The following is a 26,323-nucleotide window of genomic DNA, read 5'->3' as shown; positions in this document are numbered from 1 at the left end:
AAAATGACAAAGAAAATTCTCTTTATTGACCATTTCTGATACAAATTGTTGTAGGGCACCATAGAAATATAGACATTGTACATTTATATACGGTGTACATTAAAAAGAATGATCCCATCCTGTTGAGTTTACAGTATATAAATGAACGGATGCAAGATGTACGTAATGACGCTGATATGAGTAGTTGGAGGATGTTGAAAAAGACATGAACTGACCGTTGTATGAGTATGGCGAGGGTGGCTGTGTGTGGTAGTGCCAAACACACTGTGGCCAACAGAACAGTTAAGTGGAAAGAAGAGCGCCCAGTCTATCACAAACACACAAACATTTGTCCATGAAAATCTGAACCAATATTTCAGTGCACCAGAAGATTTTTTTTTAAAAACGGATAAAAACACACCTGCTAATCTACCACAGTCAGTGAACACAGTTGTCAAGCTGACAGGTCTCCCTGACTTGCTTCACACATTTAATACAACCTGTCTGCAAGCTCTGGTTATGCATGAGCCAAGACTTGCTGTGTATGCACACACAATCACAAACTTGATATCTTTAGACCTCATTACAGTCAGGTAAAAAAAAAAAAAAAAAAAAAAACACAAACTTTGTAATAACGACATCTTTCCAACTCATGCCAGAGGTTACATTAAAAACAACAGAAAACCAGTTAATGCAATTATATGGTAAAGTAAGCCGTTGAGTGAGGTATGAAATTCCAGGCCATGTATCGCCTGTTTGCAGTTTTCCGGGTTTCGTAACTGAGGTTGTAGCAGCTTAGGTGTGTGGAAAAACCCAGTTAAGTGGACTGTGACCGCGGGTTCCCTGACACTTAGAAATACACAAACATCTTTTCCTGTAGCAGACGGCATACAACACACATGTTCAAAAGACTAAAAAGTATATTACTGTACTAAGTGATGACAGAAGGCCCAAGCTAGGTGAAGCAGTGAGAGCTAGATGGAATGAAAAACATACAGCCCTGTTGGATAGTAGTGCCACCAACTATCCTCTATTACAATCAAACTCCTTGTTTGACCAATTGCAATTTGCCTTTGCGAGTGATTGAGTGAGCGCTTGGAAACTGAGGACCATGTGAAGACAAAGACGCCAATGTAACAGCATTTGTAAAAGCTCCCTGAAGAAACGACACTGATGCTTCTCAACCTAGAACTCTGCCAACCCTATCCTTAAAAACACACATTATACCAAAAAAGATTTGAGTTTTATTATGACATGAAAAGCAGCACACATGTTTCTTTTTAAATGGTACGTAACCCGAAGGAACAAAAACAGTAAGTCTGATCAGACTATTCTGATTACTAACGATAAACTTTACATCTCCCCTCTACACACTGAGGACTGCGAAGGAGGTCTGAGAAGCAGTAATCTAAACTGTCCTACAGGAAGGAGGGCGGGTAAAGATGATTCTGCTCTACTGGTGAGAAAGGGGGTGAAATCGGTTATGCAGGTTAGAAACGGGGGGGGGAAAACAAAACAAAAAAAAAAAAACACTTCTACCATTAGTTACCTATTCTCATCCTAAACGCTGAAGCTCAACTCCATCTATAATATGATGCAAAGGGATAGGTTAACCACTTCACACGAACACAAAAAAAAAAAAAAAAAAAACAAAACCAAAACAGCAAGTATAGGTAAAATTCACCTTTGTCCAGTACAAAACATGGAGAGAAATCTATATGCCCTTCCATCTCAGATGCAGGTACAACAAATAAGTAACATTAAGCAGAGAAAATGTCCTACAAACCATCTTTAGGGGAAAAATGGAAACGTCCAGGCTCCTTTGAGCACACCTTTGTCCAGTATAAAAGACTTGTGATAACATGACATGTAGAGAAAAGGGCTGTTACCTTTCATGTAATTCTTAGATCTATGCTTGAGCAAGGTCCATCGTTCTATCCAGTGCTGTTGCATGATATTTGTACTGTGTTTAACCCTCCTTTTGGCAAAGAGGGCCTTGTCGTGAACAGTGGTCATGTGGTGGCACTGGTGTTGGAGATACAGCCCAGTTCTGGTTAACAGTAAGTCAGTATGTTGAGTGAGGTAGCATGCGTTGTGAATTACTGGTCCTCTTCTTCCTCTTCCTCCTCCTCAGATGATTCCTGGGACGCCTTTTCTTCCTTCTCCTGTGACAAGGGGGAGAGAAAAAAAAAAAAAGTCCAGTCAGGCCCCTTGACTACGCCCAAAAGGAAAATGCCTCAAGTGCCATCAACATTCAACAACAATAGATGCCTGTGATTCATGTCTCAACGTGACTGTTTTTACTTGTCATAGCCTCAAGTACCAGCATGAAAAAAAAAAACACACCCTTAAATGTTATTATAAATCTCTTTGATAAACCACTGCGGCACGAAGAACACCCAAGGGAAGGGTGAGCCATCTGTAGTGAAAAGTGAATCATAAAGGAGCGGTGAGTCACAATGAGGCATCCTGCTTCTGCTCTTGCTTTTCCTCCTCACACTCTCTACAAGCCCAAGATGTTCATTCATAAAAATGAGAGGGATAGTTAGGAGGGTAACTTTGGGTCATTCCATTCTGTGACTAATTCAATCCAGACTTCTTTCAGAGTACGCCCTAACCACTCATGCACATGACAGAATGTTACTACAAGACCGCAATTTTTTCCTAGATTAAACATGCTTTTTTGACCGACTGTACAAAGTCTGGCTACTCATTTTGCCGTCGCAAAAAAAAAAAAAAAGGGGGAGAAAAGCCATGCTGTCAGTTAACACTACTAGGAACACTTTCCTGGAGAAACTTGTCATGCAGGTTCAGATCTGCCTTTGCATTAGGTCTTAGTGCCAAGAGACGTTACAGACCAAGAAGCTGCTCTAAATGAACACACGAGAACCGAAATAGCAGTGATGAGTAAAAATGACTCGTCTGAGAGGAAGGAGGAAGGCAAGGGAATTAGGAAAATGCAATTGCGCCCTGCAGACAGTCATACCAATCATAATTCAATTGGGGGGGATGAATGGTTTAAACAAATGCGAGCACTGATGCTGCACTGTTTGTCCAGGGACTCTTACCTCCTTCTTAGGTCTTCCCCTGCGCTTTCCCCCTGCAGATGGGGCTGCCGTTGCCTTCTGTGAAAGAAAACAGTGCAAGGTTAGAAAAAAAATAAAAAGGGAGCGATGGGCGGGGCACGGCAATGCATTTGGTTGTGATTTTCATGCTCAGTGGCCTGCTGATTTTCTCAGCAAAAAGCCAACACTTTTTGGGGGAAATCACTGCAGAAAAAAAAAAAAAAAAAAAAACTTGCAGTATAAACAATCCATATCTGCACAGAGCTCTGCCTCTAGTTGCCTGCAGATGGCAGTATTACCTCTGTTATCAGACAGATGGAAAGGGGGCATTGGGTTCATTGGCTATTATCTGGAAGGCCGACAGGAACTGCACACAGGGCACTCCAGTTCGCTGGCCACCTGGTCTGAGGCTCAGAGACAGCTGGTGGAACTGAGCGGAGACACAAACCCTCTGCAGCTTGGCCCTCGCTGCTAAACCTATATCATACATGTATGCGCGTTTCAGTCTCTCCCTCTTTCCCATACATAGCAGCGAAGACAGAGCGCACGGGGGAGCTGGAGGGTTGGGGCGAGGGAGAAAATCAGTTGTTGCTATGGAGACGACAGGCAGAGAAGAACTAGGGCTGTGTGCTGGGTGGGGGCGGAGGGGTGCTTAGTGTCAGCTTGGAAACAGTCTTGCGGCCTCTGCACCTGCACCGCACTGTGCATGACAAGCTGCAGGAGGCTGGAGGACAGGAAGTGAGCATCACTCAAAAAAAAAAAAAAAAAAAGAAAAGAAAGAAAAAGTAAGGCAGTAAACCAAGGTCTTTACAATGGGAAAGCCTAGCCAGGCTATTTCTGACACCAGCAGGGGAAGCAGCTAAATTGCAGCCAACCAATATATCACAAGTAACAGCAGGACGTCCTTTTAAGAGGATGAGGTTAGCTACCGTTACAATGTTCATCAGGGTTAGAAAAGGGGAAATGCTTGCGAGAGAACATGCCGCGTGCATCTTCATTGTGGAGCTGCGCCTGTCTTTCTTGGCACGGCTGCCATTCCGGTTCAGGATGCATGTTAGCTGCTGCTGAAATCATGACTTGTCGCCATGTAAAAACATGACTGCAGACAGCATTGACTTACTTTGCCCTTGCTGGCTGTCTTGTTTTTGCTGCCCTTCGGCCGTCCTCTGGGCCTCTTTGGAGTAGGGGACCCACTTGGTTCCTGACAATCAAGACAGTTGAATTAATACACCAAAAACAGCAGAGCAATGTATTATTACATGAACACCTTTCTTCAGCGTACACTATATTATTAGACAAGAGTGTTTGTAGAAAAAAGCATGGATACACTTTTACATGCAAGACTCTCATAGACAAAGTTCATAATTCAAGGTCGGTGCAACGACTTTAAAAGACTGACAGGTGGTCAAAGCCACAGGTGGCCATGGTCTGACAGGGAAACAAACGGTTGACTCAAACTCGCAACTAAGCTGTTCGTAAAAAACAAAAAAGATCACAAATAGCACCGTGACTAAAAACATGCCATTTAGAAACCTAAATGCAAAAAACACTGAGGTGTAGAAAGGGGAATATCTGAGTCAACACTTAGGGGATTACCACAAAGTCCACAATGCAAAAGGTAAATTCTGCACGAGGTATCTTGTTCATGTGATAATTTGTAGTGGCGAGCTATGTCATGGCAGACGTGTCTCCTGTTGCATTTCTAGAATGTTTACAACCGCAGCTCGTAGCAACCGAGCAATTCAATACTAAAACATGCAACGCTGAGTGACAGCTATATGAGCCACTCTGTGTTTCCACTCTGCTATGTCATCCATTACATGACGAGCAGAGGTGGGCCGTGAAGATGGGAGGGTGGGGGGGTTAAAAACAGTTTAAAGGTGTAGGGTTACAGGTTGCTTACAAAACAAGTGAGATGCACAGGAAGTTTGTTGTAGGGTTACTACATTTACACAGATAAGGGGGGTGAGCAAATGGTCACAAGGGCTCGCTGCAGCCATATCTTGATCCACAGAGGGCTTATGACATGGATATGCATGAGCACCTCACCTGCAATATTATCAACCTGAGCATCAACCCGAACAGATATGGGCTTTTAAAAAATATTTTAAAAAAGGCTTGCTTTGTGTCTTTGTTTTTAAATCTGGGTTTCACACCTCGAAAGTCCTCCCTACTCTTCATGCATATTCTCATGGCATGCAAACATGAAACGATGACAAAAGTGGGCACTACTTACGTCAGAGGTTTTTACCTGGGGCTGCTTACGGGGTCTTCCACGCCCCCTCTTCTCTGTTGCCTCCTTCTCCTTCGGTGAGACTGTCCCCTTGTCGCTCATGTTTGCTTAGCTTTTCAAACCTGTGGAATAAGAATAATACAGAAAGCACACCGGTCAGGCTTGGTGCAAGACAAGGCGTCGAGTTCACACATACACACACACACACACACACACACACATATACATAGATGGATGCAGCACAGAAAAATACCAGGGCAATTAAACGCACTGACCGCAACAACACACCACAAATGACCGGGCTAACCGCGCACCGGTAACGCGGTTAACTCAATTAATCCGCATTTATTTCCAGATCTATTTCTGTCTCGTTACTCCATTACACAGCCGACGGTGTCTCGCAAACAAGGGATTGACATCAAAACCGGCTCGTATGATACTGCTGGGACTCCGTAGGCGGTCGTGGGCCGCACAAAATCCTGCTAAAAAAGCCCTAGCGTTATCAAACCCCACGGCCACGGCCCACAGTGTTCAACGTTAGAGGCTTTGCTGTAGTTGTTGTGGCCAAATAATCGGGCCTTGCTTGCATGAAACTATCTCACAGCATGTCTGCACGCCGGGGCCGTGGAGAGCTCACCACCGACACACACATATACAGACACACACAGACACATACACATACAATGGCTGGTGTGTGCTCGGTGGGATTTGCAGGCTAAACGTAGCCTGCATGGATACTCGTATTTCTTTTCTTAAAAAAAGGGAAAAAAATTGCAATGTGAGCGAGGTGGTTGGGTTCGTTAGCAGCAGCAGCGGCAGCGGCAGCAGCGGCAGCGACAGCCCGGGCCAAAGCAACAAAAGACGGGCTTCACATTTAAAGCGTGCAGCCTCCTCTCGCCGGAGCTCTGTAAAATGCATTAACAAAACCCGCTTCTGGCTTACCGAGCATGCAAAAGTTTTCACTCGCCCACCGTCGTCGTTTTCTTGCACTCACCTCTATCGCTCGGTTATAACCTCTGCTCTAAATTTAAGACGAAATGTTTCCTTTAAGCCTGGCTGGTTGTACCCGGTTAAAAGCCTTGTGCCGATCTATAGGCTACAGCTTTTATTCGTCAGAGAAAAGCCCGCCCCTTCCAAATCCCAGCTCATGCCGCGTTTAAGAAAAAAAAAGAAACAGTTATGAATTGGAAAAGGGAAGAAGATAGATTTAAAAGAAGAAGAAGAAGGAAAAAAAACTAGAATCAAGCATTTGGGTTATTTACCAGCAGGTTGAGAAGTTTGATCCTACGACGTCCTATTAATAGCACGTGTGTCTTGTCTCCTGCAGATAAAGGGGGGAAAAGGCGCCAGCCAGGAGCAGTTTTGGGGCAATTTAAAGAGCCGCCCTCATGGGAGCTGAAACAGGGGAGGGCGGAGATATGATAAATGGGCCACCATCAGTACTAGAAGAGCTCAACCCCCTCCTCCTCCACCTCCACGTCCTCCTCCTCCTCCTCCACCTCCTTCTCATATCCTCCAGGTTTGATCACAAACCAAAAAAGCATGTGTTATAAAGTTGCAGGATATACTTTCAGCATCAGAACAAAGTGTTGTTATTCAACTAAATAGTATCTGATGTTGTATTATGCATCTGCTCGGACAGGACATACCACAGGCTCCCACAGTGAGGGTGAGTGAACTATGACCTCCCCCAATGTAAACACAAGCCGGTTTCAAGCTCAGAATGGCATCTCTTGTTATCTCCCTCCTAAAACATTATCTTCTACAGAGGTGGGAGAAGTGTTTGCTGTCTTTTACTTGAGTAAAAGGAGCAAGACCACAAGGTAAAACTGATATACGTCAGAAAAGTATACTGCCTAACTATACAGTTAGTGTATTTAATGCTGAAAAATGGCCCGTGGACGTGTTATTCTATTATAATATTACATATATTATTATATTATACATTATTGGATTATGTAACAAGGATTCTACTGTTGTATTTGTTTCTAGTGTGAGCTAATTTAAATCTACTTCATATGTTTGCCAGTTTAATCTATAATAAAGCATAATGTTTTATAAACTATGTATATATGTATCTACAGTCTAAATTTGTAAAGTGAGCAAATATAGCTGTCGGATAAATGTAGTTTCTCTCTGAAATGTAGTGCAGTAGAAATAGCATCAAATGAAAATACCTCAAAGCTTTAATTATTTCACTACTCTTCTGTTGGGATTTCTATAGATACATATGACAAATGTATTGAAATTAATGCCAAACTTAAGGTGGGTAAACATCAGTGTGCAAATAAAACTGTGTTTAAAACATGTTAAGGCAGGGTTTTAAAAATACTGTCATAATTTCTTACTATTTTTAGCTTTATTGGTTTTTTTATTAATTTAAAATAAACTTTAATTAGGTATATAAAGCCGTTGTCGGGTTACAGCCACCTTATCTTTGCAATTTTATTCAACTAAAAGGTGTGACCAGCCATGCTTTTCACTCCCAGGGCTAATTTTTATTAACAGTTCCCCATAAGTTTACCGTAAAGGTTTCTATTTTTACTGTTTATATACGTATATATCTATGCTGCTCCCTCTGCCTGAAACTTTCTGCAGTTAGTTTTAGAAGCCTAAAGAGGAAATATTGTTGGGAATAAAAGCAAAGATTAGGGAAACATTAGACTGCAGGGCCCCCCCTTGTTACTGGGAAGTTGTGTACAAAACTTCTTTGTTAATTTGGCCTCCTCTCTGATTGTTTTGGCTGACTAGACTATGCAGAGCAGCCGATAAGGTTGAAGACTGAGCAACGTATTGTAGTTCCACTTTGTTATGAAAGACCAAAGTTAAGAACAATCTAATAGACAGTTCTTAAGAGTTTGTTTTGAACCACTACCCAATTGTATCTTCACGCGTATGTACGTAGCTACGTGAGTTATGACCATATTTGGGACAGTAGTAATTCTCATGAGTCAGGGTTTGTGTTAAATGCCCCTCGACAGGAGATAACCTTCAGAATCGGGTTGGAATTGCATCATTGTGTTGCTGATCTTATTCTCGTCGGCCGAGCCACAGTCATCAAGGTCTCTTCTTTGAGCACGAGTGGTTCATCTTCATCAAAGTTTTCCATCACAAAGGTTAGTTTTTATTTGCTTTCCTGTCTTATGAATTGTCTCACAACCTGTTATACTTATCTTAACCCCGGGTTGGGAACCAGTTACTGTGATTATTATTTTAGACTGGTTTTATTTATTGTTATAGTTTTATACAGTTCTTTGATTGTTTTATGTAGATTGCTTCTAGAAAGAAATGTTTTACCTGATTTTATTAGATTTTTAAAAATGTGTTATTCTATATTCATATATCTGTCTAATTCTAAATTGTGGCACATTTTGTGTTTTCTGTCAGATGTTATTTCACCGTTACTTCTGCCTTATCTTGGCCAGACCACTTCTGAAACACTTTTTTTTTTTTTTTATCTCAGTGAGGCTTTCCAAGTTGAATAAAGGTTAAATAAAATAAAAAAAAAACATATTTTAAAAGGTACTCTGTGATAGGTAAAGTAGAACATTATGAATGAAATTTGCATGGCTCTGAAAAGTTGAGAGGAGAGGACAGAGTTCAATAAACTTACATTACAAATTATATTAAATAAAATGTAAAAAAAGGTTGTTTAATGTCAGTTGCCACTGGAGAGCTGACAATACCAACGTGTAGTCACATCATTTCAGTAGAAGTTAATTAAAATTTATGAAAAAGCCACTCAATTACCCAACTGTAACATTATATGCAAGTATAAAGTTATTTCTACCCTTGAGTAAGAAAATGTATGAGTCCCTATATCATATGACATATTCGTATTCCTAGTTCTGGCTCCGGGTCATTTAATAAGTAAAAACAGCTACTTTTCATTCATATAAACGTAGGTGGAACCTTCATGTGTTGATCTGACCATTTTGCATTTGAAATACACAAACATCTGATGACATCTGAGGGGTGTGGTGGATGCAGAGGAGACAGGGCGATGTAATATCGAGACACTCCACACTGTGCTCTAATCAAACCACCTACTAGTACTTTCATACGGTGGTTTCTGATGTAAATGAACTGCCCATCTGGAGTTGATGGGTCTTCAATTGAAAACAGATACTGAGGTTGTAGAGTAACTTTAAAGTGGTTGAAACTGGCCATTTGCCTCTCCATTTGTTTTGTCAGGATTTACCTCAAATAACTTGATACAAACAAACACATTAAATTACTTTGTCACCCCAGAACCTTTGTTATCTGCAGATAGCGGACAGATATCGATACACTGTACGTACATGATGAGAAGAGTGAGAGTTTGGGTGAAAAGGGGATTTGATAGGGCATGAATGGAGAGAGCGCTTTTCTCAATGAGTCCAATGTTTCGCTCAGCATGTGCTTGCCTTGCATGCCACCCCCTTCCCTCCCCATTTCTCACTCTATTCACTTCCTTCCTCTCTATCTTCCACAACTACTTCAGCCCCATCCCCCATACCCTCACACATCTCTGCCATATACCCAGCCCCTCAGTATGTGGATGGAGACAGGGAAATAGGTCCACTCTGTGTGTGTGTGTGTGTGTGTGTATTGGTGTGAGGAATGTTGTCCTTCTCAACCACTGGCACCACCTGGAGACCGATGAGGGGACTGGATAATGTGACTGATCGGAGATAATAAAAAACAAATGTTAGCGTTTCACATTTAGATATGAAGCAAAAAAGTAGGTTACAAATGTTGCAAAATCAGTGCAGACACTGGAAACTGATAACAGAGCAGAACACTGTCATATATCAAGAGAATATAATTTCAGAGCATAATTTTGTAATGTAGTGCTCTCTTAGAGCAGTTTATCATTTTTATGCTTGTTTTGTTTCTTTTGCTTAATGTTGATGATCCCCAACCAGCAAATAACTGACTATCTTCACTGCACAGATAAAGGTCATGTCAGCAATTTCAATACAAGCCACTTTTGTTCTGTCGCTTTCAAGGACTTATTTTGATTAGTCGTCTTATCGGAAATTTAAAATAAAGTCAACATTTTCATGAAATTCCATTCTCCGTCAATACTCCAACTATTCTTGGCTTTAGGATTTTGAGGAATGAGATTTATTCTGAAATCTTTCATATCAGGATCATGAAAAAACGTTTACATCAGTTAGTACATTTGAACTGAAGTCATGCTAAATCAAGAACACCGTCCCTTATCACAGACTAATGAATAAATGTTTTCTGTACCGGAGTGACCAGATCTTGACCTACGGCTCAAGAAAACCACAGAACAAACGGGTGAGTCAGTTTGAATTTAAATGCTAATCAAATCTTACAAGAGACAAACACTTCCACATCAGACGCCCTCTTCAGAGCCGTCTCCTGGCTCGTGAACTCAAGCCCAGCTCAGGGCAGACAGAATCCTATTAACCACTGGGGGGGTCTTGGCCCACTTTGGCATGCTTACCCCTCCCCCCACCTATGTCCTCCTGCCCTTTTTTTCCCCTCCTCCTATATGCTCATCCGTCTTTGCCTCCAGCATGCTCTGTAGCTCATTCTAGCAATCCATTTTTAGGCACTGTGTAAACCACAAAAGTGCTGCAGCCAAACCAACTAACAGATGTGGACAAAACATCCTATTCCTGCCTGTGCCTGGGTTTCCCCACTTGCTTGTGCTGCTGTTTGCCCTGGATGAGCCTGAACATGACTAACGCACTCATACACACACGCCACTCACATCCTCCCTCTTGTCCTCTAAAGGAGGAGACGGGGGGGGGGTGACAGGAGCAGGAGAGAGAGGGACAGGGAGAGAAAATCCACCGGGAGGGAAGAGGAAAAGTGTGGGAGGAGCAGTTGAAAGGCAAGGTGGGCGGAGATGGGAATATGTGTGTGGGTGTCTTTTATACTTCTGTGAGGGGGTGGACGGAGGTTAGTGGGCGGGGGATGGGGCCCGGCTGATTTAGTCAGCTCATGAGTAGTATCTGACTCACACAAACACAGGAAGTAGCGCGTGCTGCTTGTTTAGTGAACACAGCACTGTATTTATGTGATACTCCTATAAGCAGGGGATAATAGGAGTTCTTACACTACCTAATTTCACCTCCGTACATCGGTCACTGAGTCAACGCTCCACTCTCCCTTTCAAATAGTTTCATATCCACATCCTGAGATTTTTGGACCGAGATCCAGTGGGTGCATCAGTCATACTGTGACTCAAGCTTTTGAAATTTTTAAGGGTGAAAACAGTGCCATATTTGAAACTTCCTTTGGCAACAACTTGTCTTAACCATGTCAATAGTCTTACTTTTTGTTTTATTTTCATTTTTAAAAATTAGTTTTTCTACTAGAACCAATAGCTCAGATACTAAATATATACTTCAGCTTAGTTTCTTATTCTAATTCATGAAAACGTTTTAATCACATCCAGTCCAATCAATCATATATATTATTATCATTATTTAATTATGCATACACTGGAGCTTCTACATTACAAAATACTCAAAACATACAACACATTTAGCACTTTAAACATTATTACCATTAAATCTATTCATGGCTGGAGGCAAGTTTTTCTTGCTTGGTGTCTGTACAGGGAGGCCAGAGAGAGCAGCACTCCCCAAGCTGATGGCCAGTCTTTACTGCAATAACTTAAATTATGTAATATTTAATATGTATACTTTCAAACCCTGTTATATTTTGTTAGTGTGTCAATAAATCAAGGTCTATTTTTGTTTTGTTTTGTTTTGCTTCATGTCCTCAAGTTGAATTATTTAGGTACCTGTAGCTGTAGAGGAAGTATCTGTAAGCATGGTTACATACAGGATAGTCTGCTCTCTTTACCAATAGGTGGCAGACGCAGATTAGATTTTGCAGGCCAACACCATGTGACATCTTTGAGAAATAACACCATCTTGTGGTGATACTTTAACAGTACTTGAATGGTGAGGGAAAAGATACTTTCCCTTAAAACATTTCTAACTGCCTATTTACATGTCAGAGGAGGAAAAAAAAAACAAGTAGTGCCTCTTCTTGTCGTTCCACCATCACCCACCATGAACAGATTTTCTCTGGAGACATCCGTCTCTGCTGAAGTGTTGTTGTGTTGATGTTCATACCCCTCCAGATGTCTCAGTGACAAAAGACACCTCAGCTCTGGTTGTCAAAGATGTCTCCTGGCAGGCAAGCACATTAGTGATTATGCCCAGCAGAGGGTAGTCTTACCCTGAGGAAATCTGCTCAGCACTGATTCCTCACCTGAATCGGAGGTGTAGCAAGTTTGCTGTCACTGAGAAAAAAAGGCGATGTAGTAAACATGAATTGATAACGCAGTCATGTAGATATCACTGTGGCAATGTGCTTCCAAGACAATCCACCCACTCAAAACAATCCACAGCCCTAGGAATTTGCTGATTTTAAAAGGTGTTCATCAATTAAGGTTATCCAAGGAACAGTTTTGCAGGTAAGCCGCCATTTTACTCATTAATTCCACATGCAGCGTGATATAAAGCCTGCCCTCTTGAAATGACAATCAGAGGCAGCTGAATTAAGTTACTACTTAATTCAACTGACCCTCAGGTCTAAATCCAACTTAAGTAGAGAAAACAAAGGAGCTCTGTCATTCTGACAGATGAGCGTGTGTTCAGAGCTGTTGGGAGGGGAAACAGATGAGAGTCACCTTGGTGACAGTGCATCTGGAGTTTTAGAATTCACACTACCCCTCTCTGTCTTACCTGATTGATCAAAAGGGAAGGGCCCCGCCTGCCCATTTTGGGCCTGTCACATCCCTGGTTGGCAGCTGCAGTCTCCGGAGAAAGTGGCTGGCCTGGGCTGCATCTGTGCCGGTTACTTATAGAGGCGATCTGTGTTCAGTTTTATCACTGTTTTTTATTTCCACTGGGAATGGAGAGCAGATTCTCTCAGCAGAGTGCCGATGTGATGACCACAACAACAAATAAGAGCCGGGGCTTTACAGTTGGGGATAAAAGGTTTACAAACTCTTCTACAAAACAGGTGCTAGGCTCAGCTGCAGAGCTGAGTCACTTCAGCTTTGTCTTATTGATTGCATTTCGACTGGCATTCCACTGTCAGGCAAATTGGAAAGAGGGCGCCCTTGCCTCTCCACCAGAGTAAACAGAATTGTTGTGCGAACAGATAGTGGACAGTGACATTTTAAGAATATCACCAAAACTTAAAAGGAAATATGTTCAGCTTACCTTGTTTTCCACACCATACTTTAAAGACTTAAAGAGGGTCCTGCAGCGATTTACTGTTTCACTTCCATAAAGTTTGAGGACTCACAGGAGACAGATTTAAAAATGAATGGTCAAAAATGAGGCTCCAAAGACCATCGATCCACTTCCCATGATGCAACTCCATGGCCTTATTCACTGTCGAAATCATCAGGGTTATTCATTTTAGACTTCAGAAAACTTCTTCTTCGTCCTGAGCCACAGAAGACATCATACAACAGCTGAGTAGTACTCCTTCTGACAAATGAACTGAACATCATGTAAAATTGGTGAAGTGCCCCTTTGAATATTTAGTTTAAAGAGTAACGATTTAGCATTTCACTGCTATAACGTTGTTGGAAAGTTAAACGGATGCAGCAGAATCAGATATATTGTCTTTTTTTTCCATGCATCCTTCTTCCTTGTTAAAACCTGTTGTCTACATTATCCAGAATGCTATTTGACTGCCAGCAGTTCGGTCAGAGATTCGAGTGTGCCATGCTAGTAGCTGCTAATGTAGTCTCAAGCTGCTGGCCTTAAGCAGGGATGAGGAGTGGGCTACAGAAGTCAGGTAAGTTCACTTATTTCTAACTCCATACTCCCAGATTTTTTTCATTTTCAGCCTCGTAGTCTTCGGCCCCAACCGACACTGCCTCAGGTGGCAATTTATAAGCTCCCTCTGGAGCCACGAAAGGCTCTACAACTTTTTCCATATATTCACTAGTACTCGTAAACATACTTTGATGTATAAAATCCTTGGAGCCCCCCTCTAAACCATATGATGCATTCATCTGGTAAATAACATGTCAGTGTCTTTGTTCTTTTTCAATGTCTAGACAGGTTATAAAAGAGGTAAAGTGCAGCTTTTAGATAAGCGGATTGTACTTGGAGCCTGCAATCCAGCTGTTGTAACTGGGAAGTCCCATACTGGTGTCTGGAGTAATATCAGTTAACAGATCCCCTCTCTGACATCAGGATGTCCGTCTCTGGCCTTGACCACATCACAGTGTTTGGTATCCTGTGTAAGCTGGTGTCAGATAGCTGCCTATTGATGAATGATTAGAGTTGCTGAAGATGGACTGCGGTGCTGCCACCCACGGGGGTCTAGGTGAGACGGATGGGCCCATTTGTAATGCAGAGGGGGCCCCACAGCTGCATTAACTATTAAAGTGTGGTTATCTCAGGGTAATGGTACGCCAGCAGCACTGAAACAAACTACAGCAAGAGAAGGAGTAATCCTAATGTTGATGTATGGGCCCTGCTACTACAGATTATAGGGTCCATTCTCCAATCTGACTGATTATCTGTGAAATGTCACTAATGGCAGATTGCCTTGTTCTTATTCCTTTCCCTGTTAAATTATTGTCCACACAATGCACTACATGATAGATGCTTATCATCATATGAACAATAATTACACACTTTACTCTCATCTACGGGAATACACCTTTAAACTCCATGTTGAATTTAAAATGAGTTTGAGTGTTTAAACCTTAATGTCAAGTGCTTTTGTCTATTGCTTTAGGTAATCTAAATGATTCAATTAAGACTCTTCACAGTTGGTTACTCCACCTATAAAGGACATGTTTGTTTGAACCACCCACACACACACACACACACACACACACACACACACACACACACACACACACACACACTTACTTTACTCCACTGTGTGGGACCAAATATTTCTAACCTCCGATAAAACAGTGTAACAAAGCTTGGCACAGTGGCTCGGCTTGCCAACAAGCCTGAAATGATATAGTTACCACCAGTCTGCCTCACAGCACGGCCAGTAAATGAAACAAAGACCCATGAAGTAGGGAGGGCAGCAAATGTCAAGGGGCTTCACCTTTGGCTGGCTCTGTTGTTTGTTTTTACTTGCCAACAGGCACTGTGAGGAAGTTCACTTGTTAAACTTTCTACAGATGCTCAATATTGTTATCTGTTGTCCTGCTCTTACCAGTATAAGTCTTGCATACGGAGAAAAGAGGGAAAATTGATTCCACTGTACCCTTCCTCTTTTCATTTTGTCACCCTGAAGCCCGTCTTGTAAATGTGCCCTCAGAGTCGATTGGCCTGAGGGATGGGGGAGTGCAGAGAGTAGCTGGGTGCAGGAGTGAGCCATCCATTCTTGGTACCTGGTAGGAGACGGGGGGTGGGGGGATGCAGGGCAGCGTTCCACCTGCCTGCTGAATAAATCATCGCTTAGTCCATTCTGCAACTGCAGTCCAATTAACCAAAGGGGACCCTGTGAATGCAGTTAGGTAGTATGATTAATTACACAGTACTGACAATACACTCCAAAGCTCACAATATCCCAAAGGGCAACCACTGAGCACAGCTTTACTTTGCAGATTTTAGCTCCCTATTGAAATATTGTTCCTTTTGAATGTACAATGTAATTATTGGAATTTTTTTTTTTTTTTTTTAACCATTTTGCTGACATACAGCAAATAATTGAGCCTATATTCAATACAGGGCCTACACTTGAAAGTGATAGAATCTCTCACACACCCACAAACAAGCATGGACGTATTTCAGACAGCTAAACATTAAGCAGCTAAATAAAAATGACCAGCATAGGAGATCTTCACCTCTTAGATGCTAAGTCGGCCTGTAATAGTAATTTAACATGCAATTATTAAACCCATGACAAACCTCTTAGTCTTTCTACTCCAGCTCATTTAAATAGTGCCTTAAATTGAACATAAAAAGGCAGAGGAGAAGGTGGAAGGGAAAGGTTAATGGGACTGACACAAAGGGCAGACAGCAGAGGAAGTCTAGCCTTAAGTGTCACATCCTGCTTTCATCATAGCTCATACACGGAGCCAATTAGACTCGGTCAGTAATTAAGCCAACTCCAGCAGCCGAGCTCTGGCTTTAGCTTTAGCTTTCTGAGGGATTAAAGCCTTCTCCAAGACAACTGCTGGTAATGACCTCCATCCCTCTATCAATGATATGCTCACACTGACGTTTGACTGCTGCCACATCCAATAGAAAGGTCACAGAGGATGTAACAAATGAGAATAGAGGAAAGGAGAGACAAGGAGGTAATTGGAGGAGGGTTTGGTCAATGGGAGAAAGCCATTGTTTACTCTTTACCAATCTCCATTCAAGATGTTGCAGAGCAGAAGATAACAAACTATCCCTTTCTAAGTCCAGCATGTCTGGCTTGTTTCGCAACTGCAACTGAAAGAAGGTAAACATGGATGTGACATTTAAGTCTAAAGGTTACATTCAATTTTGAGTTAAAACTTGTGCACTATCTCTGTTTAATTAATTCTGGGAGAAATGCAGTGTTTGAATGTGCTTTCCAAATGGTTTGGAATAAGATGGAGTGTAATAATTTTAATCACAATAACAAAACAAAAATAGCTAAAGTTCTTCACAGCAGAACATAAGTGAGTAACAACAAACAACAACAACACAACATAGGAATGATATCTAATAAAGCATGTTTATTGATGTGAATATTTACATTTATAAGCCTGGAAATTACTTTATTTTTACAGTTTTTATTAGCTGACTCTGCAGTTATTCCTTAATATTTGGTTGTTTTGGTTTTACGCTCCATAACGTTCGTGTTTTGGTTCACTCTTACCGCTCTCATCTACCTTGTTTTCAGCCACAGCAGGAAGCTGTTGTCTGCAAAAAAAAAAAAGCCTCAGATAATCCTGTGGTACACTGCACATTCAGCACCTAACGGAAGGTAAAGCTAGCAACTAGCTGGTGAACATAATGAAGCATTTCGCCACTAGAGAGCCAGATATTTCCCTCAGGAGTCGGTGGAGACCAAAAACAGAGCTAAAAGAGAGTGAATATTGGACTTCATGTGGACAGACACAAAATGCCAAATAAACAATAATATTGCACCGTGTCTGTTGGATTAGTTAAAAAGCAATTGCTTGTAACCACGTACCATCATAACAACCTTCTGAGGTGAGAAAATGTCAATGCTGTGTTTACAGCTTCTTGTGTTTGATATTCCCAAAAGGCCAATCCCACCCCAAAAAACAAAAGACCCACCCACCAGCTCATCGCATTATATCTTGTTTTTTAAAACCCAAACCCAATATTAAATGAATACCTAGAATTGTTTTTCTAAGTCATTTTAATTACTAGGTATATTAAATTTGAGGGTGTATATTGCAGACATGGGTTATAGTATTTAAAGCCAAGTAGTAATTTAGGTTTAGACAAACAATAAAAACTTAAAGCATGTTTAAATTTCAACAGCATTCTGAGCCGAGCCATTTGAGAAAGAGTGGTATCATCCACCAACCGACTCAATGAAAAGTTGCATCTGATTTTCCTTTTAAAACACTGATTGACTGTGAGTGGTGAGCAGCTGCATACCATGCAGAAAGAGGAGTGGGAACATTGGACAGTCTTGTCTATGTTCAGTCGGATGGAAACTTGCTACAGTGGTGGAAACGTTTTATAAATGCATGTTTAGAATCTGACGTGAATGCATAACAACTTGATGTTATGCAGTAAGTACTGCATTACAGCATGTCATTTAATGAAGCTGGTATTAAAGCCAGATTTTATTATTATTATGTTGTTGTTGTTTTTTTTTTTACAATTTATGCTTATTGCTGAACACAAGCTGGTGAATGTATAAATGTAACCCAGCTTCTATTAATACTAGACAAAAGAACAGCTGGGCTAATTAGAGTTTGAAAACATACACTAGCCTATAACAAAACACACAGATAATAAAGCCATCAGTCTAAATCAAAATATCAAAGCATATGGTGATCTGAGAGAGTCTTACGGAGCAATTAACTGTTTGATATTTGATCAGAAAATGAAAAATGATACACTGACTGTTTGTAAAAGAAATTAATATATTACATCAACAGTTTACTAATTAATATTTAATCGTACAATATTACTTTTACCTGAATACATGAAAGAAGAAACTTTATTTATATTATATAAATATAAAAAAAATATAAATATAACGTTATTTTTTTATTTTACTTGATGGTCACTTGAGATAGACATACTGAAATATCAATACAAATAGAAACACACATCACATAAGGCCCACTAACAGAAGCCCAGATTGAGTTTTTAGGCTTTCCATCATTTCATACATTATTTATTTGTCATCATCCAACTTTTAAGGATACACACATGGATGCTTACCCCCAATAGTGTTAGGTGACAGCCAGTTAGAGCTCTCTTTAAATCCTTTGAGGGACCAGTAAAAGCCAGAGATCAGAGGGTTGTTTTTTTCTGTTGCTGTTGGCTATTAATAATAAAGATGAATAAATATTTTCATGAGTAAATATCTTACAGCTTTCTGTCTCAGACATTTTTCAGGTTTATCCAGTGTATACCCAACACATTTTAGCTGTTTTTAATCCTCATAGAAGCAGCTGTGGTAAAAACACAAAGTTATCCTTAACACTGAAACTGTAAAGGCAGTTTAGTTTTGATGGACTGGTGAGGAATATCATGAGCAAAAGCAATTAAGATAAGCTTGAATGCTCAATGTACTTTTTGCGTGTTCAGACCAAGGCATAACTCTATTTTAACATTTTCTTTGTGACCACAAAGATACATCTTTGCAAGATTATGCGATGCTACTGCACATACATTTGCATTCTGACAGTGGCTAAATCTTTGTATATTTTGCTAATATAACCTCAAAGGCTTTATTTTTTTTTATTGCTGGCCATTGATAATCCTGTTGAATAAACATAATTTTCATGTGTAAATATTTTTGTGGGTTCATCTTAGGCTGCCTTCTCTCCCACACGATACAGGTTCATCTGCTATAAAATGCATTGTAGTTGTGTTCTGAAAGCAGCTGCTTCTGAGGATTAAAACCAAACATGACTTATCCTGCACGCTGTGATTGTAAAGGCGGTTTGGTGTTTTTTTCCAGATAGGCTGTCTCAATGTATAACAATGGCTCTTGGCTTCAGCTGCAAACATTTCTCTGAATTGGATTACATTCACACAATGTATGGTAGGCAACATTCTCATCCTAGATAAACTGTGGCAATGGATAAAGGAGAGGAAGGGGGAAAAAAAGCATATCTCAGAGGGCAGAAGTGGCAATTCCAAAAGTAAAATGGGAAGTTTGAAAGCTCACTGTCTTTAAGGGTGCAATGTATACTGATTATGGAAATAATTTATTAAAAGAGTATTTCAATATTTTGGGAAATGTCTTTTTTGATTTTTGCCCCATGTCATATCTGTCCGTTAAATGTTAAGCTACAGCCAGGAGACTGTTAACTTACCATAAAGACTAGAAATAGGGGTCCCCTTGATATTTCAGTTTCCTAATTAAACAAACAAGATGGAACATGTTAATTAGTGAACTTAAGCAGTGCTGGTAGGTGGATTGTGTTACCTTGAAGGACCAGTGTGTCGGATTTAGTGGCATCTAGTGGTGAAGTTGCAGATTACAATGTAGTCTTAGTGTGTAGGAGAAACTACGGTGACTGCAAAACTCACAAAAAACATGAAAGCCACTATATATAGCCAGTGTTTGGTTTGTCCATTCTGGGCTACTGTAGAAACATGGCGGACACCAAAGAAGAGGACCCGCTCTCTCTGTAGATAAAATCATTTTAAGGTAACAAAAACACAATGATTCTTATTTTCAGGTAACTATACAACTACCTGTGGATATTATATTCCATTTCTGCTAATAGATGCTCCTAAATGTTACAGACTGGACCTTTAAGAAAGCAAGCTGTTTCTCCTTGTTTTCAGTCTTTATGCTAAGTTAAGATAGTGCTGCTGGCTGTAGCTTCAAATTTAACAAGCAGACATCAAAGTGGTGTCAAACTTCTCATCCAAGTCTTGGCAAGAAATTGAATAGGGATATTTCCCTAAATGTCAAGTTATTCTATAAGTAGACAAAAAGGAACACAAACCCAAATCCTTAGAGTCACTGGTTACTTATATAAAAACCTTTCCGAGCACTGACTAAATTTACCTATTTTGTTACCAGGCTGCTGATTAATGTTTTACCAGGATCCTTGCTCAGTTTTGGGATGATGCACAGACCAGACATGAACGTAAGAAGTTAATAATTTCAGCCAAGGTTTCTCATTATTTATTTTCTTAAGGCCAAGGAGCTGTACTAATACATTAAAATGCATTAAGACTGTTGGAATCAGCCTCTTTTGCATAAGAGAAGGGGGTGGATGTGTGAGAAAGGAGCAAAGCAAATCTTAAGCTTACAACTCAGATCTCAAAATTACCCGAATATATAATTCAAAGTGAAACAACTTCTCCATGTTAATGCACACTATCCTTTAGCAATTTAGCCTCATAGCTTTTTGGTCACTTAAAGAGACAAACCATTTTAGTTTGATTATCGTTGCTTAGATTTCCTGTCTCATCACTTGTGTGAGGAATGTATTATTCTTCTAAAAGCAGTTGATTCGAGTCGGGCGTTCTCTTGCTAGAAACACAGTTCAGCAGTTGCAGTTCATCTGATATTCTGTCAGACCAAGCCAATATTAACAGGTTTGTTTAATCTACTCACCAAATGCCCGTATTAAAAGATTATCTGTAGGTACTCTTTTTATTCTTGCTGTCTTGGGGTTGCTGATTTGTGATTTTCAGTTTACCTGTAATAAGTTTACTGCTAACCAAGCTGTCTGAGGCTAATCTGTTGCTATTTCAACCTTCTAAGTAGTCTGACTGCTAAGTGTTGTGTATTTTTCTCTTTACTCTTGTGAACACTAATGTGTATGTTTACTAGTTAATTTAATCTGTGTTGTACTTGCTGTTGGGACTTAAAGGTCCAGTGTGTAACATTAAGGCCGATCTGTTGGCAGAAATAGAACATAATATGCATATGTATGTTTCCATTAGTGTATAATCACCTGGAAATAAGAATTGTATTTTTTTTACCTTAGATTTAGTGTTTTTTTTATATAGACAGACACCGTGGGTCGCCTTCTATGGAGTCCGCCATGTTGAACCGCCTTGTTTCTACAGTAGCCCAGAACGGACAAACCAAACAATGGGTTGCTGCATAGGCGTGCACCAACACTCACAGTAAGGGCAGAAGAACAATAGCCTGCAGAAAAGTAATATGACAGGAACATGAGCAAAAATGTTGAAGAAATAGGTTTAGTGTAATTATCTATAATTTTCATGTTTGTGTCATTTTTCATTATTGTTTTTTCATTAAAATTATTTTAATTAGTAGTTTTCACAAATGTCCTGCTGCTGTCTACAGTGGTGCAATCTGCAACAGGGGTAGCCAGGCGTCTCCTTGTTAGGGACTCCATTGTGTGGGACTGCACTGCATTTTTTTCCTTTGTCGTAAGTCCTACATTTTGAGACAAAATGTTCCACATTTCAAACTGCTCTAGTTTACAAAAGTCAAACCACTGCATGGCAGATGCTTTTCTAAAAACCTAGTTTTTATGCAGTGGCTGCGAGGAAAGCAGGGGCTGTGTTTAATGTCAATCAAACTGCGCACACATGGGTCAAATGCAGGTTAAACTTTCACAGACTTTCCTGCACTATGCCCAACGGGGACAATTGCCAGTCACCACAAAGTAACAAGCTATGCAGATTTAGGTGGAATATGATGCGAAGTACCACAAAGAAAAGGAAACGCAGCCACAACAAATACTGGGAAACTATAACTGGGTGAAGCCGGTGGAAGGTGATTATCGCAGACTATTGTTCAATACCATATGAACTGTGAAACTTAATACAGTAAGCATAAAACAAAGCTTAACTTTGTGTGGGAGTTCAGAAAGTTGCATTGAAGGCCTTCGCATGCTGAAGGTCTAACCTGTAACCAAACCTGCACAGTCTATTGTGTGCTGCTGAATCAACCAAAGGGCAAAGTTTAGGGAGTTCCAAGCAAAGAGACAGAACATAAATGTTTATTTTTTCAAATTAGATAGACATTACATCAACATTTTAGATTACCTCACCACACATTGTCCCATGTTTGTTGGGATCTGGTCACCCTTACAGACATGTAAATAGAGTTAATATTTAAATGAGTTAGTGGTTAACATTTTAATTAGTGCTCACAAACTTCTTTTCATAAGGTTATTTGACAGCATAGCAAGAAATACAAAATGTTTAATTCATAATATAATGTTGAATGAATGTCATTCTTTCAGCTGTTGTAATGATTCAATTCATTGTACTGATCTAGTTGAGTGGAACATTTTAAGTCTTGACTAGGGCTGGACCTAACTATTATTATTTCACTATCAGTTCATTGTTTTGTGAATACAATGTCACAGAATTGTGAAAAATACCCATGACAATCTCCCAGACCCCAATGTGACACATGCAGTGCTGGATTTGTCTGACCAACAGTACAGATGTCAAAGACAATTCATTTCCAGTGATATAAAACAGAATAAAGCAGCTAATACTCACATTTAGAGAGCTGAAACCAGCTAAATGTTTGCCATTTTTTACTTGGCCATTTGTTCAAACTGAAGTATGTCTTGCTGCCAAAAACTCTGCAATGGTAAATTGTGTACATTTGTCTTACACTGTGCATTCAAGACAACAAACAGGGACCATCTTCCCACTTACCTCACTTGTTATGTCTTCTACATGTGTTTTTTGTATGCTGTGCTTTGTACTGGTTGTGTTTTATTTTGCTGCATTACTGTTTTACACAATGCTGTGTGATTGATTGGTAGGCTCAATCCCTGTAAAGTCCTTTGAGACACACTTGTGATGAATGGCAACAGAAAGAAACTTGACTTAACATTCTTTATTGCAAGCTGGGTGAGAGCAGTGAATTACAAATTAAATGTCATATGCTTTGATAAATAAACTATATATAACCCTGTGTTGAATCATAAACACTAGAGCTAATAGTGACATCTGAAACAATACTGTTTCTAATGTATGTAACAATCATTCCAGTTTACAGTAAAATGTAATTAGTATTTTAACTAAGGTGGAGAAGACAATGTAGCACACATTAAAGCAACTGTTTCAGGAACCAAGGCGCCTATAGTCTGTGTGAAAACAACAACCTCACTGCATATCACACTGTGCCAGATGGGTAAAGTCTCAGTCGCAATCCATCCAACTTTGAATCATGAGATGATCATTTTTCTATGTGAGTTTAAGGTAAATATGTTTGTGATTTTTCTTACCAATGTATTCTGTGTCATTTCATGTCATATTCTGATTGGTTAGTTTATAAATGTGGGTTGTAGCGACAGTCACATTGTGGTCCTACATCAGAATTTTGATGCAGCCTGCTTTTGGGCACTGGAGCTCTAAATCAGCCATCTGTGGGCTTTCACAGTGTGCTGACCAATGTGTTTGATTGAAGTGGCACCTGCAAAAAAATCTTATTTTTTAATTTCAATTCCTTTAAATTAACATTTTTTTTAGTATTACTCTCAAATAATTTTTTTGTTTTAGATTTATACATGTATTGCTCTCACCAGTAGGTGGCAGAGTAAGCTGACTGTGGCACATTACTGCAAGACACATTGAAGACAAGCTGCAATTTGCAGACCATGGAAATGTGTGTGTGTGTATGTGTGTGTCCGGTGCTGCTGTACTGATAGCTTTTAAGTTTTTCTGGTAAAATAATAACATTCTTCTTTACCACTAATACCATCGCAGTGTGAATAGTGTAAAAAAAAAAAAGATTTCATCACATTCATTGTCAACTTTCATCTGGAACAGCCCAGTGTAAAGGGACCTTAAGCATTGTTTGCTGCCAAAGATTGGAGGTATATCTCTAATGCCACACTTGATAGAAATCAGTTGTGATGGTGAGACTATGCATTATTTGCAATGGCTGAATGGCTTTTGCAGCTTGCAGCTTGTTACTCTGCTGGATTTTGTCAATACGTATGCACAAAAGAGGGATTATAATTAAAGAAAATGTCAGCTGCTCGTGCTGAAACAATACACATTAAAAAGGTAGTATACAAACACACACATCACCACTAATGAAAGCCCACAGCCATGAGACGGGAGAGGTTACTGTAGTGTTAAACAATGCTTAATGCTGTGAAGGCCACCTCCAGTTACATTTACATCTGTGGAGAGCTGCAGTGTTGCCAGGCAGGACAGTGGGCCAGACAGATCTATGGCCCAATGCCCAGAACTCTGCTGCTCGGTCCCGAGGCTCAAACTGCCTGTCCCAACGTGGCTCCTAATGTAACCTCTACCACCACTTCCCAAAGTATGGACAACTTGTGTGTGTGTGATAGGTAGATAGGTAGATAGATAGATAGATAGATAGATAGATAGATAGATAGATAGATAGATAGATAGATAGATAGATAGATAGATAGATAGATAGATAGATAGATAGATAGATAGATAGATAGATAGATAGATAGATAGATAGATAGAAAAAATGATACACTGTAACTCCACCAGCCAACTTTTCTATCATTACTGTGGCATCTCATTAATTTCTTGTTGATGTTTGGGTTACGTAACATGTAGCACATTTCTGATCCATCTGTGAGTACAGTAAGGTGCAATCACAGATGGATAACTTCATCTGCTCTTAGCACAGTGTTGCCTAACTGCCAGCTTTGTTTACAGAGTGATTTATTGGATTTATAGTCCTTTTTTCTGTCTTAAACGTGTCACTTTCACCCTGTCTATGCAAGGACGGTGTGAACACAAGACTAAAAATAGAAGAGGCATGTACATCTGTATATTGATGTAGGATGTGTTAAAGCAAGTTAACATTTCTCATCTACTTTAGCAGCATGAGACATGTACTGAAAATGTTTATGGTCAAGCAAACAGCTCTTTTTTATTATTACTTAAACTATATATATATATTTATTTAGGACAACTGGATCATAATCCGTCTGCAATGGTGTGGTTTGGCTCACAGTCACATGCATAATGAAAGCCCAAATTTACAACTGAACATTAAAATATGATGAGTGGCTCAGTTGGATTTATTAATCATGAAGAACACATTGTGAGACCTGTTCAAGGTTTTTTTTTTTATGTATTTGTAAACATCTAAATCTTTGACCGGTGCTTTGAATATATATTTTATAGAAGAACTTAACAAACGCACCATGAAATGCTTGTCATATCTGCAGAATCTGTGAATATTGTTGAAAATACTCTGTCCAAGACATATGTGTTGTGGTGTGCTGAGTTGCAGCTCTCCCGATGCTTTCATTAGGAGCCCTGTTAGCCCGGTCCCCTCAGCCGGCACTGCATCACCACCCTAACAGGAGATAGATAACCATAAATATGAGCAGGGTTGCCGAATACCAACAAATAACAGCATCTCATCTGGTCTGTAAGAGTTTTCTAGCCACTGTGAGCAACATTACACCCCACCCAGTAATTACCTGTTTTTATTCCAAAGACATACCAGAGCACAATTCATTTTGAGTTATTTGTTATTTGGCTTTTAAACAAGGGTGTGACTCTGCATTTACTGAGACTGAATCACTCTCCGGATTCTGAGTCTATCACAGCAGTACTGGAGGAGAGCTAATCAAATCCTGCTGCCCACCCAATCTGGATGGATCACAGTTTAGGGGGGAGAACAGAATAATTCATGCACCCCAAAGCTCATGTAACAGACCAAGGTGAAAATAAGTAGGCTTTTAATACAACCCTGATTATTTATTAATCCTGTCTTGGCCCTCATGAATTCAATAATTAAGACTGCGGACCATTAGGGTCAGTTTTACATTTTGTGTTTTGAAATGTATAAAAACTTTGCTCTAATAAACACTATTATGGCTTCCAGTCTTCATTTCTGATTGTGTTATTAATTATTTTTCAAAGTGAGAATGCTCCCGGGAAAAAACAAATGCATTTAGCCTATAATTGTTCCAGTCAAG

At 40.0% G+C, this 26,323-nt stretch overlaps 1 protein-coding gene and 1 long non-coding RNA gene across 10 annotated transcripts; one reads left to right on the top strand and one right to left on the bottom strand.

Annotated features, from left to right (window-relative positions):
* Positions 1-4: 4 nt before the first annotated feature.
* On the bottom strand, positions 5-6,673 carry hmga1a (high mobility group AT-hook 1a). 6 transcript variants are annotated; one of them, XM_051425099.1, is made up of 5 exons: positions 6,540-6,673; positions 5,296-5,399; positions 4,165-4,245; positions 3,048-3,104; positions 5-2,144 (listed from the first exon to the last, which is right to left on the bottom strand). In XM_051425099.1, the coding sequence occupies exons 2-5, from the start codon at positions 5,377-5,379 to the stop codon at positions 2,079-2,081; spliced, it is 288 nt and encodes a 95-aa protein (XP_051281059.1). In that variant the 5' UTR covers positions 5,380-5,399; positions 6,540-6,673; the 3' UTR covers positions 5-2,078. The 6 variants fall into 6 exon arrangements, with proteins under 6 accessions (XP_051281059.1, XP_051281055.1, XP_051281058.1 ...); XM_051425095.1 differs by having other exon boundaries at positions 5,281-5,399; positions 6,540-6,672; XM_051425098.1 differs by lacking the exon at positions 6,540-6,673 and adding an exon at positions 6,272-6,407.
* A 1,611-nt stretch (positions 6,674-8,284) lies between these two features.
* Positions 8,285-26,216, top strand: LOC127377759 (uncharacterized). 4 transcript variants are annotated; one of them, XR_007887748.1, is made up of 5 exons: positions 8,285-8,393; positions 10,521-10,566; positions 13,949-14,067; positions 20,476-20,542; positions 21,392-26,216. It is a non-coding gene; the product is annotated as an uncharacterized LOC127377759 (long non-coding RNA). The 4 variants fall into 4 exon arrangements; XR_007887747.1 differs by lacking the exon at positions 10,521-10,566; XR_007887749.1 differs by lacking the exon at positions 8,285-8,393 and having other exon boundaries at positions 8,893-10,566; positions 21,418-26,216.
* The last annotated feature ends 107 nt before the right edge of the window (positions 26,217-26,323 follow it).

The sequence above is a fragment of the Dicentrarchus labrax genome, unplaced genomic scaffold (assembly GCF_905237075.1).
Source record: "Dicentrarchus labrax unplaced genomic scaffold, dlabrax2021, whole genome shotgun sequence".
NCBI lineage: Eukaryota > Metazoa > Chordata > Actinopteri > Moronidae > Dicentrarchus > Dicentrarchus labrax.
Note: the sequence above shows the minus strand (reverse complement) of the source record. Positions and strands in the feature narration are given on the sequence as shown.